This window comes from Rhinolophus sinicus, linkage group LG11, assembly GCF_036562045.2.
Source record: "Rhinolophus sinicus isolate RSC01 linkage group LG11, ASM3656204v1, whole genome shotgun sequence".
In the NCBI taxonomy this organism is placed as follows: Eukaryota; Metazoa; Chordata; class Mammalia; order Chiroptera; family Rhinolophidae; genus Rhinolophus; species Rhinolophus sinicus.
This window is the reverse complement of record NC_133760.1, coordinates 53,330,134-53,349,314: the sequence shown is the minus strand read 5'-3', so window position 1 is coordinate 53,349,314 and position 19,181 is coordinate 53,330,134. Positions and strand designations below refer to the sequence as shown.

At 45.4% G+C, this 19,181-nt stretch overlaps 1 protein-coding gene across 1 annotated transcript in view; it reads left to right on the top strand.

The window, feature by feature from the left end:
* The window catches only part of GALNTL5 (polypeptide N-acetylgalactosaminyltransferase like 5), a 45,420-nt gene that overhangs the window by 13,145 nt on the left and 13,094 nt on the right, over window positions 1–19,181 (top strand). The window contains 8 exon segments of the mRNA XM_074315098.1: window positions 6,658–6,771; window positions 8,820–9,504; window positions 12,380–12,545; window positions 14,430–14,534; window positions 15,693–15,865; window positions 15,987–16,097; window positions 18,246–18,543; window positions 18,863–18,983. Of these exon segments, the coding sequence (XP_074171199.1) occupies window positions 18,285–18,543; window positions 18,863–18,983 (380 nt within the window). The 5' untranslated portion in view covers window positions 6,658–6,771; window positions 8,820–9,504; window positions 12,380–12,545; ... (2 more) ...; window positions 15,987–16,097; window positions 18,246–18,284.

The following is a 19,181-nucleotide window of genomic DNA, read 5'->3' as shown; positions in this document are numbered from 1 at the left end:
CACCAACAGTCAACAGTCCCTGGCTCATCTTTGCTGTCCTGAATTGCCTCCTGACCCGACCAGTGTCACAGGGACGGAGGGTTGAAGACAGGACCTCAGGTTGTTAGGTCAAAGATGGAAGACTGGACATTGGCTCCGTGTTCAGCCAAAGGGCTCAGGGAGGAAACAACATTTCATAATCAAATGAGTAAAAATGGGAACAGGACTCAAACCTTTAAGGAATTCTAATGCCGGAGGTGGGCATCCGCTGTGTCGCAGGTGAGGAGGTTGCATAGTTGTTTTTAAAGCCGCGTCTGCTCCAGGCTCCCGAAAGGTCATCACCATGACAGTTACAGCGTATGTGTGTCCGTTGTTTGTGTGGATGATAGTCTCACCCTTTTCTTCTTTTTCTAAACAGTCGCTTTGTGTGCAATTTGATCTTGGTATTTTTCTGCTGTTAATTTTTATTTGAAGTTAGTTTTTCTGGAGTTTTATAAGAAGGCTTGGTTCTAACAGCTTTCTTTTCTTTTTTTTTTTTTTTTACATAGTCGATCCTTCTGTTGTTTTCATGTAGCAGCTTGCTTAATGACATGTACTGGCTTGGTGCAGTTATCGGGACGTTCTGTGTTCTCCTGTGATTCCTGTTTTCCTCAATCTCGTTTTTATTCCAGGCAGTTTCTCCTTAATGGAGGGCCCTATCCGGAAAGGGAGACTTGGGGGGCCAGTTGCAAGAATTCATAAAGTTGGACTGATCCAGTCCTTTGAGGTTTTACTGTAGGCCCCTCATGTTTGCTCTCGCTTTAAATGGGGACATCTCCCCTAGTTTTAGCCACTGTCCACAAACTGGCCTGCCGGGTTCTACCTAAGGATGGATGCTTGTCACTTCCCTGCGTTCTCCCTCACAGGTGCTAAGACCCGGCAGGTCAGCTCTTGTGTCTGTGGTGGTTTGTCTCACCTGCTCTTTTGGAGTTTGTGAGATGACTTGACACCTGATTTTACCTGCTAAATGTTGTGAATGGGTTTTTGTTTGTTCTGTCTAGTTGCTCTGTCTGTTTTCCCTTGGGGATTTGGGGAGATCCAAAGACGAGGCTGCTTCAACTGCTTTACATCCCCCCAGAATTCTCCGGCTATCTCTTTGTTATGGCCTGAGAAAACTTAATTCCCAGAGAGGTTCACTAATTTGCTTTAAGTCACACAGCTAGTGCGTGGGGAAGCCAGCATTTGGACCTGGTTCTAATGTCAGAGCCCTTATTGTTTTCCCCACTACATTTTGTTTAAAAACTGCTCTTGCTATAGCAGTTACCAGCTTTAAAACCTGCTTTGCTTTCCCAGTTCCCAAACCCACGTAAAGGCCTCCAGCACTCGAGACCCCTCCCTGGCTGCCCAGCCTCGTTACCTCTGCTCCCTAAAGCACCTGTTGTTCTGGCCTGAAAACCCATTTCCCTGATTTTCACCTCTTCTTCAAAGTCCAAATCAAGTTTCCCTCTAACCAGTTACTAGTATCTTAGTCATTTTTGGGTTTTTAGTCATGACTGGGGGGAGTGGCGATGCATTAACTTGTGCTCCCCTATACTCCTCTGTACTCGTTTCCTGAGGCTGCTCTAACAAAGTACCACTGAGTGGCTTAAAACAGAAATGTATTATCTCATGGTTGTGAAGCCTAGAGATCCAAAATCAACATGTCAGCAGGGCTGTGCTCCCTCTGAAACCTCTAGGGGAACCCTTCCTCTCCGTCCCAGCCTCTGGTGCTTTGCCGGCAGTCTTTGGCACCCTTTGGCTTGTAGACACATCACCCCAATCCTCCATCTTCATGTAAGCTTCTCCCTGCATGCCTTTACACACACACACACACACACACACACACACACACACACACACAGCCGTGCCTGCCTGCCTGTCAAAGGAGAGTAGGGATTTAGGTGCTTTCAGAGCTGAGACTAGAAGTGGTTATTACTAGTTGGGTCTGGAAGTTCCGATCGCACTGTTTATCACCTAAGTGTGGTTGGGAAGGGCCATTGAGAGGAGGGGAGAAACGGCAACACAGAGAAAGCAGGTGCGTAAAGGTAGGAAGGTGTCCAAGATGGAGAGACAGGAAATGGGAAAGCAGGAAAGGCAACCTGATTCCCCGATTCTGCTCCTCCCTAGGCAGTTTGGGTTTTTACTCGTTACGTAATGGGAAGCTGTGGAACGTTGTGGAGCAGGGGAGGCGCACGCCAAGCATCACTGAGGAATATCAGTCTGGGGGGAACAGACAGCATGCACGGAAGGAGCAGATTGCAGGCAGGGGACCAGTTTAAGAGACAACATCAGAAGTGCAGAGGTGCGGCAGAGAGAAGAACAGCTGTGTGAAATGAAAGGCAGGGACAAAGGGAAACTTTTACCAAAAAAAAAAAAAGAAAAGAAAAAGGAGTTGTTGAGGAAGAGGGATGTGTGAAGTGCATATCCCAATATTTGAGCATGGATAGCGGAAGGCGCATGGCCGGAGTACGGGACTCCGAAGCCCTTCCAACGTCCCTGAGGCCCTGTCACCCGCCACACGTCTTGCTCAACACAAAAGAAAGCCCTGCGCTCACCAGCTGATGAGGTGCCCACGGCCTTCCGGCTGAAATCAAATTATGGTTGCCATAGTGTTCTGTTCTAGAAAGTGGTTTTCGTGATCCTGGCATCTTTGGTGATACTGTGCTGGGACCGAAAGTACATCCTGTTGTTCTAAGTATCTGAGACAGTTCACAGAGTCTCATTTGGTTTTGCAACCTCCCCGTGCAGGAAAGCAGAGGCAGATTTTCTCTGTGCTTTGAAAAACAGAAGGACGTTTAGAAAAACCATGTTTTTATAGAATCCAAGGTTTCCTGGTCCAGCAGCTGCTATCTACGTGTGTATGTTTGCTGTAGACCCTGCTACCTTCAATAAAATGGAACAGAGTGCTGTGTAATCCCAGGTAGCAGTGGCTCAGGAGAGATGCGTTATAGTGAAATCTAGGCTTGATGGGGCAGGAAGTAAGCGTATGGGGGCTGTGAGGGAGGGTGGAGGGGACAGAGCAAGTGAGCTATGAGGATAAAAGGCCGTGCTTGGCGTCTTTGAGGATGAGGTTTCAGAGGTGCTGCAGTGTTTGGTTCTGTGAGTGGGTGGAGCTAAGAAGGTAAAGGAACCGGGAGGCCTCGGCAACGTGCAGAAATCTATTGGGAATTGTATTCGTGCAAGAGAAAAATATGCCGGACTTGATTTCTGTCCCCCACCCCCGCCAAAGGAAAGAAAGCCAACACTCATTGCCAGGACTTGAGGGGCCAAGAACCCAGAGAAAGGCGTCCATAGGGAGGTGAGCCCGACACGCTGGTCTGCCATCCAGGCTTCATGGCTCCTGTAAACCTTAATGACCCTGGTGTAAGAGGCCCAGAAACCAAGCAGAGCAGCTGCAAGGAGGCACAGCAAAGCTGCCAGCAGTCTCCCAGAACTGGGGGGACAAAAGGTAGAGTTGTGTGCTGGCCAGGCAGGAAGGGCCAGGAAGCACCTCAGCTTACTTGGAGGAAGAGCCAACTGGAAGTAGACCAACCCTCCAAACGTTCGAAATGCAATTTGAGGTGGGAATACGAGTCGGAATGGAGGAGTCAGATGTTAACAGAAGGAAATAGTTAACAGAAACAGGGGTCCCAATAATCCCGTAATTGTCCTAAGAAGACCAGTGAGAATTTGCTCCCCAGCTGAAACTTCCTGAGGCCTTGCCAACTATTAACTTTTAAGCCGGGAGCAAATTTTCACTCGTTTTATTTGATCGTTGAGCTTGCAATATAAAAACATTTCACTGGATAAGATTTCCTCAGGTGAATCAAGGCTTTTCCAAGAGGTGGATTTGTTAAATGTTGAACAATAAAGTATTTGTAGAAATTAGAGGTGAAAGTGACAAACGTGTTTGTGTTGGCAAAGGGGAGTCTTCAGTCGCAGTGCCACTCCCCTGTCCCTTCAGGTGACTCTGTCCATTTGGTTTTTTTCCATTGCAATCTTAGACTTCCCTTGATCAAGAACTTGGCATAATTTTTTTTCCCCCCATTTCTCTCTTTCCTTCTACTTCTCTGCAATTGCCTAACAAATTCTCAGGTAGTAATGGCTACTGAGAAAGATAGGTCAATACTTACAGGGTTGCAAGGATTAGAGACACTCCATAAAACCCCATCAGAAACCCTAGAGTCCACATTTTACAAAGAGAGACCTGAGACGCAGAGATAGTGTGACTTGCTCTTAGAAATGGACAGATGGGAGGCAACAGTCAAACCCACCTGTGGGCTTTTGAAGCCCGTGTGGCTTTTGCTGTGTAGCTGGCGGCCTCGTCACCAAGCTGGGATGGCACGGACTGGCACATTCCTCAGCAGCATCCTGGGCACTCAGAAAGATGGGAGGAATTCACAATGTTCTGCGGGATTCATTTTGCTGGCTTGTCATTCCTGCATTGCTTTGCCCAGCGGCTCTGTAGAGAGAACTGCTCTGTGTTAGGAGCTGGGCCTTCAGAGAGGAAGGAACTCACAGAGGTCACGGTCTAGGAGGCAGGTGGACAGAAGGCCAAACGTCACCCTGCAAAGTGGTAAGGAGGCAGGGGCTTCTGCAACAGACCCATTGCCAAGCACCTAAGGGCGCCAGGGTGAAGCACTGAAAACAACTCCAATGCTGAATAAGAGGGTAGCTCATTGTCACCGCCAGATACTAGACCGTTCGTCAGTCAGCTGTTTACAATAATGTTTCTGGAGGTGTGAAAAAGAATGTCCACAAGACAATGATGCCCCGTGAAGAAGGCCGCCTGCGAAACTGAATCTGAGGTCTGATAGCAGTGATGTGTTTTATAAACCAAATTCTGCCGGAGGTTATCTGATGTGCAGACTGTCTCTCCACCTTTCCGCACCTGCCCTGTGCCCTGGAGGCTGACCTGTGGGGGCCTCTTGACTGCTGGCTTCTGGTTGGCTTCCAAGAGTGGAAGGCAATTGGATGGAGGGAGGAGAGAGGAGACATGACTGAGCCCCCCTAACACTCTGCCTGCCCGGTGGCCTCTGCCTGGCTGGATCCCCACCACCACAGCTCAGTTCCTGCAGGTTCCGGAAACTGCTGCCCTGTACCTCTTCAGGCCTAGGGAATAAAGGTGCGTACCTTGCAGTTATCAACTCCAAGGTTCCTCACCATCCCCCCGTTTCCTGCCCACACCCTTGTAAATGGCCATGATCCATCTCAAATGGCCTAAGTCGTGGATGCCAACTGGTTTGTGGGATTGTGGGTCATGCTAGGTGTTGTTCTCGTGTGTTTTGCTCGTTTTCTATCACAGTCATCTTTGGGGGCATCTGAGAACCATCATGATGCCTCATTTTCCCTGAGAACCATGTCTAAGCACAAGGAGGGACCCAACACCTATGTTTGTACCAAGCGACTCAAATGACTGGGCTGGAGCGGAGAACAAAGACCAGCTGGGCTGACCAGATGCGGTTTCCAGAATGCTGTCCTGGGGGCAAAGGAATGGGGATTAAAGAGAGAAGTAGGACAGGAGACAGCCCTGGACCGCAAAGTCCTTGCAGACCTCATTTCTATCCCTGTCCGAAGACCTGGTATCGAGATCCCTGACACGCAGCCCGACTGCCTTGTAATTACCCCCTGCTTAGCATAAGTCAACTTGAATTTGTGTCTGTGGCTTGACACCAGATAAGTCCTGAGTATTATAATCATGAATTAATGTTCACAATTAGAAAATAACTACAAGAGATATATTTTCACTTTTAAATAATTCTAGTCACTTAGGAAGCAGTAAAAATACAGAGTTGTACCCTTTACCGGCTCCCACGGAGTGGAAGTCTGGCCGCTCCCTGGCAAACCCATGTGAAGACGCTACGTGGAGAGGAGGGACAGGCCCAGCCACCCCAGCATCCCAGCTCAGCCCAGTCTTCCCGCTGTCTCCCAGGGCCCCATCCTGACGCTCCAGGGCAGGCCAGCCCCCTGATGGCTTCAGCCTCAGTGGACACGTGCAGCAGAATACCCAAGTCTAGCCAACCCACAGAGTTATGCAGCTAACTGAATGGCTGTTGTTTTAAGCCACTGAGAGCTGGGATGGTTTGTAAATAGCAGTAGACACTTTAAACATTGTTAAGTGTGTGTGTGGGGGTGGTGGTGGTGGTGGTGATCTATTAAGAGTGCTTAGCAAGGCACTCAGCCCGGGCTAAGAGCTTCATATATGGAGTGACTCTTACTTGGCTTTGTCAAAACTCCTGGTGGCTTGACAGCTCCTTTGAGGCTAATCTCTTGAACACATGCTTCTGACGGAAAGATCTTGGGAGCTTTCGAATCATGAAAGATAGACCGATCTGATCACCAGCACCCCGACCAGATAGGAGTCACTCTCCATTCATTCTCCACCTGCTGAGTCTAAATTGGCAGCCAGGGAAGTAAAGGCAGAAGAGGGGCTGAACCCACTGCCGTGAGAGCCTCTTGTGTTTTGAGATCTGTGGTGCCTCCACTCGTCAGTGTGGAGGCTTCCTTGCCTTGGTGTTCTGGAGCTTCTTGTAGGCTCTGAGCCCCTGGGAAGGTGACCCTTCCTGGTGAGAGAGGCAATTGTGCCCTGAAGGACCCCGGGAAGATGCAGCTGGCTTTGCTTGTGCAGGGGAGTGGGGTGGAGGGTCTCCACCGTTTAACTGGTCCCTTTGCCTCACACAGCTATTCTCCCTCCATGGAGGTTGACTGTTCCATGTCCTGAAGGTCTGGGCAAAAGAGAAGGTGACCTGGGACGCCTGACGCCACTCAGCCAGGGCTACTCAAGCAGTGTGACAGGTAAAGCTCACCTTGCCTTAGTCCATTCGGGATGCTAGAACAGAAACCATAGACTGGGTGGTTTATAAACAACACACAGTTATTTCTCACCGTTCTGGGGGCTGCAAGTCCAAGATCAAGGTGCTGGAAGATTTGGTGTCTGATGAGAGCCCCTTTCCTGGTTCTCCCTGAGTCCTCACATGCAGACTTGTCCCCCGACACACAGGAGTTGGGGTAAATCATAGTGGAGTCCTGTTATTTTATGATCAGTAAGCAGAAACTCCCTTTTGCTGTTGAAAGCCATTTTCATCCATAAGGCTTCACTTTCCTGACTTATCAGGACAGCGACTTGCTGCCCTGGGGTGCAGAGACGGGCTGTCTTATTTTCCATGAGCTCCTGAGAAATAAGCAGTGGCGCCCTAATAAGTGAGTAAAGGTTGGCAGCAAGTAAAGTCCGATGGCTGACTGTGTCACTGAGCAAACTGAGGTTTCCTCGCAATTTGCATATTTTTCCGTGAAGACGACGTGAAAGCAATAATAAGAAACCTGAATTATGTCTGCATCACTGAAATTGCACAATATGTCATTTCCAGCATTCACCCATTTCCCTTGGCACTTGATTTTAAAAAATGAAGAAAAAAAAAGTCGCAGAGATGCTCATGAAAAGCGTGCAAAGTTTAAATCTTTGGGGGGCTGCTTCTGCGGTAAATTGCAGCCATAAGACAGCCATGCTTATCACCAGTTAGATTGTTTCTGGTTACGGTGATAGGAAGAGCTATTTCCGTATTTCTTGGTGTTCCGTGGAAACACAACAGGCGTTGCTGGTTTTCTGTGCTGTTCCAGGGGAATAGACCCCCAGCACCTGGCCCAGGGTTCCAGAGGACACTGTTCGCATCCCCATGTTTGCCTGCACTCTACTAATCTGTGTTCCTCTTGCTGCCATGTGTTCTTTACTCTGCAAACAATTCATCAGGTGGCATTTTTTTTTAACACTGTTCAGTTTATCACCGCATCCTGGGATGTGTCTTCTTTACCATCAGTGGTCATTCTGCAGATTTCAGAACCTGTCGAAAACGCCCTGCCTTTGATAGAGGGCAGACAGGAGCCACCTGCAAAGCTTCCCAAAGTGCCCTTCGTCTTTAGGAGTCTATATGTTTATGCACCTGGGGCTGAATTGTTCTAGATCTCCCTCTTGTGGACCATCTATGAAATAAATCACACCAATTGTTTTTAATAGATATGACGAATCTTACAGATTATAAGGAATTGATTCCTGTGAGTCCTGTGAGTTGAACAGGACCTTTAATTGTTTTTAATTTTGAAATATTACAATATAAAAAGTAAACAGAGAATAACATAAAAATAAGCGCAGGGTCACACACCAGCTTTATCAACTCTTAACATTTTGCCCCATATTTACTTTAGCTCTTTAAAAAATAAAAAACAGTTGAGGGACCCTACCTGCTCTCCCTTTCTGCGTACGCTCCCTCCCCAAGGTAGCCATTATTCTGCAGTTGTGTTTGTTATTTCCGTACGTATTTCTGTACTGCTCTAAGTACATGTGTGTCCGTACGACACAAACTATCGTTTTGCATTTTTTAAAACTTTATGAAGCTGTTAATGACACTGGATGTCTTCTTTTGTGATCTGCTTTTTTCCCTCAATATTATACTGTTGAAGTTTATCCTTGTGGCTCCGATTCATTCGTTTTTCTCTTCCGTATTCTGTTGACTGGACGAACACAGAATAATACTTCCCACGCCTCTTATCCTGGGCCATTTAGGTGGTTTTGAATTTTCCTCACAACAAACAAGGCTGCACGGAACATTCTTCTACAGACTTGCCTTCTTGTATATTAGGTTTGGTGTCTTCGACATTGCTGGTAGGCCTAATCGCTCACAAAAGGACTGCACTTTACATCCCACTGTCCCCCCAAGCTCTGTGTACTCCTCTGTCTCTGCCTTCCCAGGGGGCAGGCAGGTGGCAGCACCCGGCTACACACCTTGGCATGAATTCTTGCTTAATAAAGACAACGAAACCTTCTGAGGACGCTGCATTGGCGTTTACAGGGATCCGAGAGGCGCAGGAGTCTGCCTGAGGCCACGGAGACAAGAAGCAGTGCACTGACCTTGACACCGGCTCACCTGTCTGACCCCGAGCTGTGCTGGAGACATCCTTTGTGACCCGTACCGCGGGACACATGGGGATGGAAGACACCCCCGCCCCAAGAGCCGATTACCCAGGCTGCTGAGGGCCGAGAGGGAGAAGAAGAAGAAAAAGGAGAAGCCATGTCACGTGTTAAGATGTGCCAGTCACTGTACCTACGAAAGAGCACAGTTCACGCTAATGCATAAATAAAGAAAAAGGATGAAGGAACAGGAGGTGGGAAGAGAGTAAGAAAAACGGAAATTCAAGACGTCTGGAGACCTAAGAGAAAAAGACTTCGCCGTTAGCAGCACGGCATTGGGACACTTTAGCTTTCAGGGCACATGTTAGTTTTCCTTTCAGTTCCTGGGATTCGGTGCTCATGTGATGAGCCCAGCAGCCTAAGCCTGCTTCGTCCTCCACGTGGAATAGCTGACCCGAATAGCGTGCAGTGGATGAAAGGGTGCAGAAGAGCACAGAAACGAGAGACGGCGGCGTGTGCCTCTGACTGGAGACAGAAGAACAACAGGAATGTGTGTCGGGCGGAAGAAAAGAGGAGGAAAAGGGAAACGTATTCGCCAGCTGCCCTCTGCTCAGCCCCCAGAGGAGGTACGATTTGCTCCCGCTGCCGTCTGTGTACATTTGACCGAATCCTCTGGGCACGTGGTTCTGTACATTTTCTAATAAAACGTCCCCCCTTTTATTTTTCAGTAAAGAGAAGGAGTTAAGTCATCAGAAAACCAACAGAGCCTGACATCTAATGCAGGACATTTGCTTGACTTAAAGGAGAAAAATGCTACCGTGTTTCCCCGAAAATAAGACCTAGCCGGCCAGTCAGCTCTAATGCGTCTTTTGGAGCAAAATTTAATAAAAGACCTGGTGTTATGTTATGTTGTGTTATGTTATGTTATGTTATGTTATGTTATGTTATGTTATGTTATGTTATGTTATATTATATAAGACCGGGTCTTATATTAATTTTTGCTCCAAAAGACGCATTAGAGCTGATGGTCCGGCTAGGTCTTATTTTCAGGGAAAACATGGTAGGGTGATTGTTTGCTTCAGTTTTTACTAAGACAAAAATATGTAGGCTATGTATTAGAGTTGTGACTGTTTACTTAAAGAGAAGATGACATCCAGGACAGAGCAGTCAAAGAAACCAGAAGTGACAGTAACGCGGCACAGGAAGTTGACAGGAAGCAAAAAGTGTGGGTATGGAAGTGAAACCACTTGTTAAAAAGCACGTCGAAACAGAGGATGAGGGGGGACGTTTCCTTAGCATGAGTTAAAGGCTATAAGTCACCTTATGTGCTTCCCCCCCCCCCAGTGTTTTAAATGATAAAATACACATAACATAAAATATATCATCTTAACCATTTTTAAGTGTACAGTTCAGGGGGTATAAAGTACATTCATAATGTTGGGCAACCATCACCTCCATCCATCTCCAGAACTCTCGTTTGTCATCTTGCAAAACTGAGCAATAACTCCCCATTCTCCCCTCCCACTGCCCCAGCCCCTGGCAACCACCATTCTCCTTTCTTTCTCTATGATTTTGACTACTCTAAATATCTCACGTAAGTGGCATCATATAGAATTTGCCTGTTTGTGACTGGCTTACTTTCCTTAGACTAATGTCTTCCGGATTCATCCATGTTGTAGGATGTGTCAGAATGCCTTTGCTTTTTCAGGGCTGAATAGTAATTCCATTGTGTGCAGACACCACATGTTGCTTACCCACTCGTCCATTGATGGGCCCGTGGGTTACTTCCACCTTTTAGCAATTGGGAATATGCTGCCTGAAAAGATTAGTATTTGGCATGCAAGCAAGCTACCAACATCAAAAGTCTCCAAATCGACGATTTCTCATTAAATCACTATTATTGTGAGTAACTAAGCTTGAGTCTAATAAAACACCAGTTTAGAATAGAAGCAATCAGCATAGTGTTGGTCAAATAAGATGGTCCTCCTTAGATATTAGCCAAGGGGAGGTTCTCCGTCCTCACCCACCGCACACCCCCAGCCCTGGGCCCACTATAATCCCCCACATTTTAAGACAGCAAGTCATTAATTTCTAATGGGAACCTCTCCATTGAAAACCCTGCTAGTGAGTTTCCTAAGATGACCGCCCACTTCCATGGGGAAAATCTCACTACACGGTTATTGGGGGGAAATGACCACCTGACATGATCAGATCTGAAGTGACCTAAATGGATGGTGTGGATGGTTCGGAACCAGAGTGGATGGGGGACTGGATTCTTCTGAGGGGTTTTTAAGATAAGGAAGAGCACAGGTCGGCAAGATTAACCAATAACACATGGAGGAACTTAGAGATCAGTGTGGTATACGGGGAAGGTCTTCCTATAGGTCTTTCTCCCTGGAGCACAGAATGACAGAACGGAGTTTGTGGATAAATGAGTCCAGTTGGGCTGGTTGGAGGGAACCAGACAGACCTGAGACTAAGGTCACTTCATTCATTTTTAATTCCTTCCCCCCCCGCCCCCCGTTTGTTTCCTTTCCCCCAAAAAAAAAGATAGTCACATTTTGGCGTTACTCACCAATTCCTTTGTTGTGTCTTAAATGTTATGATTATTGGGGAATTAATCTAGTGAATGTCTGCTAGCACCTAGCATGTCAGGTACAGTATCATGAAACACAGAGGTGGCCGAGAGTGGGGCCTGCCCTTCAGGACCTGACCACCTCCCAAAGGCTCAGCATGGCTTGCAGTAATTGGCAAATGTATACTCATATTTTTATTGCCTGTTTTCTTTTAATTTGCGTTCCCTATTTCTGCATCTCTGCCCCTCGTTTTAAGCATTCACTTTTTCCCCCTCAGGAGACACAGGACCAGAAAGAACATGGTTTTCCTGGCTCTCAGTTTGAAGTTTTCACAAATCTTTTGTGCCTTCCCCATCCGTGTTTTTCTTTTCCTTCTCAACCTGAGAATAAAGCCTAAGGCTGCTTTGTTCCTCTTTGTAGTTGTTTAATTGGAATTGACTAGGATGAACTGCGCCTACTAATTTGAGAGAAAGCACGGACTGTTTCAGCCTCCTAATTTCCTTTTGGCCACAGGAAAAGTTCCAGGAACTTTCCACGGAATTGACCTGCATGGGTTCTCGTGCACCTTACTCTCTCCGCTTTCCCTGCTGCCCACAGGTTTTATCTTCCTCTTTCTCACCTCCTCCCTTCAGCCCTGCCAGCTACCTGCCTTGCGTTGTGACTTCGTTTTATACCTTTTGCTTTGTTTTGTGACAGTATCCTCTCCCCTTATGAATAGATTGTGGCAGCTGTGCCCCTGGACTCTGGGTCTACTGTTCTTTCTTTGACACCAGGCTGTAGCTTTCGATCTTGCGTCTCCCCCTAATTTCTCACATGAATGACTTTATCTCCCTGGTAACCCTCAACCAACTGCTGGGCAGCACCCATGTCTTCTACATCCTTTCGTCCAAAAATTGTGCTGCTCACTTTTTTTTTTCTCCTTTAGTTTTTGAGGACAAAACATACATACATACACTGACGTGCACAAACCTGCAATGAATAATGGCCTGGTGAACGTTTGTGAATTCGCCCAGATTGAGACGATCTAGACCATTCTGAAGGCCTCACGCTTGGCCTCTCTCAGGAACAAGCACCCCCCACCCCACCTCAAGGTAACCTCCCTGCTGACTCCTATCACTGTAGATTAATTTTGGGTCCTCTTGAGCTTTGTAGACATAGAACTAGAACCCCCTGTGTCTGGCTTCCATCGCTCCATATTCTGTCTGTGAGATTCTTCCAGGTTGTTGCGTGTGGCTGTGGTTCTGTCACTGTGCTGCTGTTTTGCATGCCATTATACAAATGACCACAATTCATCCCTTCTACTGTTGATGACCTTTGGGTTGTTTCCAGGGGAGGGCTATTATGAATAAAAGCTTTCTTTTTAATATTAATATTTTAAAAGGACAAAGAAAGCCCTTCCCTTCGAGCCTTTCCAAAGGAGACTCAGAGTTATGTGGGAGATCATTATTGCCCATCTTATCTGCCCCAGGAATGGTATCAAAGGCCCCACCCCGCCCCTAGGCCCGCCCCTAGGCCCGCCCCTAGGCCCGCCCCTTGCCTCTCACACACTTGGAAGCAAACGTCTGGTCCCTGGCAAAGCACTGAGCCAGCCTCCTCAAGGGGGTGGGGGAGGTGAGGGGGTCGACTCTGCCCAAACATGTTAAGAAAGAGGAAATTTCACAAGCATTTGGCTGAACTCATCTGCTAATGTCTAACTGTTGAGTAATATATTAAAGAGCAAAACATTAAAAGAGCCAAATAACCCTTTGGCTCATCATTAAGCCAGCTGTGGTGTGCTGAAAGCCTGTTCTTTTTCTTAAGTTTATTTCAAGGCGCTAACATGAGGCCTAGCCTAGGGAAGGCTAGGATTTCCACTCACCCAATACGAGGCTTTTCCTGTGTCTCAGCTGGGGCCTGAGGATTCCCCAAGACTTTCTCCAAGGACTCTCTGAACTTCGGAAGTGCCAAATTCCAGCTGCTGATTGGAGCATCCAGGCAGGGGCCTCTGCGGCTGGGCCACCCTGTGTGATGTCACGGGGCTTTGTGAGGCACCCTGATGATGCGTTTTGAGCACTGCCATGGGTGCAGGGCAGCCCAGCACAGTCAAGTGTTTGCTCAGAATCCAGGCACCATAAAGGCAGCCAGTCCGAACAAAAATTCCATCTTTGAGATCATTCAGCGTGCACTCCTGCCTAATTCTGCCTGTGACTCGGCTGGGAAAATACACTGACTACCAAGCAGCCAGTGCAACTGTCAGAGTGGTAGGAGGGTGAGCTCAGGGTGCTGGGAGTGGGAACCACGATGGGGGAGGCCTCTTCCTTCTGGCCTCAGTGGAAGCTGCACGTCAAATCACTGAATCTTGAATGAGGATTAACCCAAATCTCTGGCGATTAGGATGGAGAAGGTCCGGATGTTTTTAAGGGTTCTGGCTGCTAGGCTGGGTTATGTATGCCACGTGTGGAGGCGGACTGAGCAGCATAATGGCTTTTTGGTTCTTCAAAATCAGGGCCAGTTTTCGTTATATATCCCCTTGTGCTTCTTAAGATTTATACCAAGTGAACGTATTAGTTACTCCAAAAACGTTAAGTAGAAACAAGCCCTTCATGGTATCAGAAAGTCATAGATCTTGTATAGAGATCGTTTTTTAAGATTGTCCTACGAAACCGAGGGGTTACAAATACTGACAATTTACAGAACAATTACTTGTGGTGTCATCTAAAGTATGGTCACGTTTTCCAGCCTCTGAAGACTCACATTGTTAACCAAGCTCCATGACTATATCCAGAGTTAGTTTAGGGTTTTGGTTTCTCAGTGAGTACGTGTGTATGCACATATGCCCGTGCGTCTCAGTAATTATTAGCAGCATTCTCTTCCTTACAGGATTTTTTTAAATTAACGCTTGGGTTTTTTTTTTTTTTTAATTCATTGAGACATTCATTGGCGATTGATACAAATCATCATTGAAATAATGCTTCATGAATTCTGTATTTTTCTAGCCTGTGAATTCAGCATATTTTAGGGAAGAAAATACTTGAACATGATTTCCTCCTGAGGAGACAGAGTTGAAAAGCCAGTCACAAAGCTCCTAGATCTGTCGTTTGGTAAGAGAGGTTTTCTGTGTTTTGTGGGGGAGTGGGGCTGGATATGGGGGCAGGTGGTAGATGACGTGCCTATTCCAGAGAACTGGGGAACTCTGCTTTAGAAAAATGTCATATAAGAAAACATGTATCGATAAAATAAGAAAATTAGGGGGTACATTTTTTATAAGTGTTCACATCTAAGGAGAATTTCCCCCACATTTTCTTAATATAGTAGAATCCTTGTAGAGAATATGGGTTTGTTTTTCATAATAATAATAATACTGTTAAATGAATTCCTGTGTGTATCCTGTACATTAAGTTTGGCTGCCTCCCCTCACCCATATTCTCTTGTAACTAGTTTCTAATTACTTTTGGTTTTTGGTAAAAGTTAAAACAGAAGCGTCTCAAAATTTAGACCTTTAACAGGAAGATGTGGTGGTCATTTAAGTGAAAACGTCTACATTCTGTTTTCATCTGCCCATTTCCCCCAGTTCGAAGGGGGTCACCTTGAGGGAGTGTATTTGTTGTCTTGCAAAGCAGAGGCGTCTCCATTGTCCTCAAGCAGAGGTGGAGAGTTGGCCCCTGACAGGGACGAGCCATTTCGTAGGCCCGGAGGGTCCCTGTGTACCTAGTGTTTCGGACTTGTCCCCACCCAGACATCACATCTTGAGTCTCAGACTCTCCTCTTTCCCAGGACGGAAGACTGGCCGGGGTTGAGACGTCAGCCTTGCCCCCTTGTCCCCAAGCACTGTGCAGGACTCTCAGTCTTCTCTGTCCTTTGGTTATAGGACAAGTCCCTTCATATGCTGCTCAGGAGCCCCCCTGCCTGATATCTTGCCTTAAATTAGTGACTAATCACCCTCAGCCTTTCATCGCCTTTCTCAAATGCTTTCATAGCATCCAGCAACAGCCATCTGATTCCATGGTATTTATAATTACTACTCCCTGCCCCCTTCTCTCAAATGCGCCAACCAGAACATTCCTTTCCACCAGTATTCCATCCCAGGTCACCACCAGTGATGCTTTAACTCATACACTGCTACAGCATGCCAGAGGCTTTCAGAACCCCGCCTTTCCACCAGCATTGGGGTCCTCAGGACCGGCCAGCTGGGCAGTGACGCCACCCCCAACTTTCACTTTAGAGTCTCACTCCCAACACCACCTCCCGTTGGCTTGCAGATGGCCACCTTTTCACTGTGTCCTCACACAGCCTGTCCTCTGTGCCTGCTCCCCTGCGATCTCTTCACGTCTTCTAGAAGGACACCAGTCAGACTGGATTAGGGCCCACCCATCTGACCTTGTTTAAACTGTCACCTCTTTAAAGACGATCTCCAAATACAGTCACACTGAGAGTGAGTACTTCAACGTATGATATTTGGGGGGCACAATTCAGTCTATAACAGCATTCCACTATAATTGCAAAGTGACACACTAACCAGGTGTCTCTGGATGTTTGTCTGATCTGGGCTGCAGGTACGCTGTCTTCAAGGTGACACATGGGATTCACTGTTCTGCTGGCCACTCCCATATTTCAGTATCTGGAGATCTTCTTCTCCTGGACTAATTCTCCATCTCCTGTCTCAGGTAGAACAACCTCGCTGCCAGGATCCTATGTGTGAGGCAGAAAGAGGGCTGTGTGACACAAACATTCCACAACTGAGGGGCCCCCTTGATGTCAGCCCAAGCTTCCTTCCGCAGAGGCTAAGCTTCTACAGCTCCATTTGGGGCCTTTCCCAAAGCTCCCGCATGAGTCCCCTGACATGCCTGTAGCTCCCGGCCCTGAGCTGCTCTCTGGGGTCTGCTCCCCCGTTTGTTTCTCCAAGTCCTCTCAGCGCACACTTGGAGCTGTGACTTCCGTCTTCCTGTCCTCCCAAATCGTTATCACACGTCCAACAGCGTCTGTCTTCCAAATGTGTGCTGAAATCACATACATCGATGTTCCCTCTGCCACTTTTTTCCCCATGCGGGCTTTTAGCTTTAGTTTTATTCATGGTTGAATCGGGAGGGAGAAGAGAGAGACACATGTATTCCATCTATCATCTTGAAAGGAAGCCTCTCAAGGCTTTCTTCTTTTTTGATAAATTATGAAATATTTCCAACATAAGGGAAATATAGAGAAAGATAGGAACCCTGCGTATACATCATCAAGCTTTATCAAAACTCATCGTTTTGCCACATTCGCTTCACAGCTTTTTAAAAAATAAGTATTAGGAACTCTGTAGGCGCTCTTTTTTCTTCTCCCCAACCCCCTCGTCTCCTGGAAGGAATCACTATCGGAAATTTGTGTACATTTGCACACACAGGTTTTTTCCCAGCATTTGCTGCATACGGTGTATCCATAAACAACTGCAGTGCTTTTGCATATTTTCCAAATGTATATAAGTAGCATCACACCCTGTTTGTTTTTTTTGTGCAACATTGGTTTTTTCAGATGTTACAATATTAATACCTGTAGGTCCAGTTGGTTCATTTCCACTATTGAATTAATAGCCTTGCTTTATGGATTCTCCTGTTGAGGGAAATTTAAGTTCTATCTGGTTTCTGTTAGAAATATTACTTCAAAAAACATTCTTGTGCATGGCTCATAAGAATCTCTTCAGGGTATGTGCATAAATTCAGCTGAACTAGATAGCGCCAGAATGGTTGTACCATTTCCCAATCCCACCAGTGAGGAAGCACCGTTTTCACTGCCCACTTTCTTTCCAGTTTACGATAGTGTATGTTTTTATATATATATTTAATTTTGATTGGTGACAAATAAGATATTTTAATAGAGACCTGTACTCTCACTCCAAGATGGATTGAGTATGCATGAGGAATGAGTAAACCTTCTTTCACATTATTTTCTTTAGCTACATGCTCAGGACTAATGGGCCAGTGACTTTAAATGACAGTGTATGTTTTATAAGCATGTTACGTATTTTGATGTTAGGTAATCTTACAAATATCGGTTTTAGAGTTTTTGATGATAGAAAAAAACTTTATCTTATCAAAGTATATGATAAGCACTGATATCAAAACAATTCTGTTTTTAAAACTGAAAATTGTCAAAAAGACATATGCACCTGTATGTTCATTGCCATATTATTTGCAATAGCCAAGATGTGGAGGTGGTCTAAGTGTCCATCAATAGATGAATGGACAAAGAAGTGCTCCATATATACAATGGAATGTGACACAGCCATAGAAAGGAATGAAATCTTGCCATTTGCAACAACGTAGATGGAACAACTAGAGGGTATTATGCTAAGTGAAATAAGTCAGACAGACAAAGACAAATACCATATGATCTCACTTATATGTGGAATCTAAAAAACAAAATAAACGGACAAACAAAACAGAAGTAAACCCAGAAATAGAACATTTTGATGGTTGCCAGATGGGGAGGGGCTGGGTGAATGGGGGGAAGGGATTAAGAAGTACAAATTGGTAGTTACAAAATTGTCATGGGGATGTCAAGTATAGCATAGGGAATATAGTGAATAATATTAGAATCACCACGTAAGGAATTAGATGGACAATAGATGTATTGGGGTAATCATTTCATACGTTATATAAATGTCTAGTCACTATGTTGTACATCTGAAACTAATATGATATTGTATGTTAACTATAATTGAAAAATTACAGTTATTTTTAAAAATCCCTGAAAATTAAATTTGAAGCCACGTAGATAATCTACAAGCCATTGAAATAGCTAACAGAATGTCTCTTTCAACCATTCTGATTTAGGAAATTGAAAAATGGACCCTCAAAAATGCTAGGTTTACGATGAGAAATGTCGGAATTCAATGTTTCTTCTGTGGATCCTTGACGTTTGGGATCTGCACCGCTCTGTTATTTCTATGTTTTCACTATAATCAGGTGAGCAAATGGCAGGAGCAACCCCGGGAGGTTAACGCAGCTCTCCTTGATGAAAAACTGCAACAGCACATTAGCCGTGGCTCAAGGAAAACACCAACATCACATGTGAGAGTTCAAAGGCCCCACAAAGATGAAACTAAAGAACAGAGGCCACTTTTAAAATTAAGTAAGTGTTTTGATTTTCTTCGTTAGCCATTGTAAGGGGAAAATAGGACATAAATTGCATATTTGGAAGGGTCAGAGCAATTCAATTTGTAAATTATGGGGTATTTTACATACTATATACAGAAAATAATAAAATAGGCCTGTTGTATTCACCACCTAAATTTAACAATTTTTAAATACAGTTTGCTGTATTTGTTTCAGATTGCTTTCTGTTTTTCACAGAAATAAGTTTTAATAGGTACAGTTAAAAACATCACCTCTTTATCAAAGAGGTGATAGTAAGCCAAACCTTATATGACTCTAATTACCTTTTCTTACAGATAAGGATTTTAACTATACAGACCTAGAAGTTGTTCATGGATTTTTGAAATATGGATTTAATGTTGTTATCAGTAAAAGTTTGGGCAACGAGAGGCATGTGCCAGATACCAGGAATAAAATGTATGTTCCTAGTTTTTTTGTATTGAGATATAATGGGCATATAACATTATATTAGTTTGAGTGTACAAGATAATGCTTTGCTATTAGTATATATTGTAAAATAATCACCATAACAAATCTAGTTAACATCTACCACGTTACATAGTTACCAAAAAATTTTTTTTCTTGTGATGAGAACTTTCAAACTCTATTCTCCTA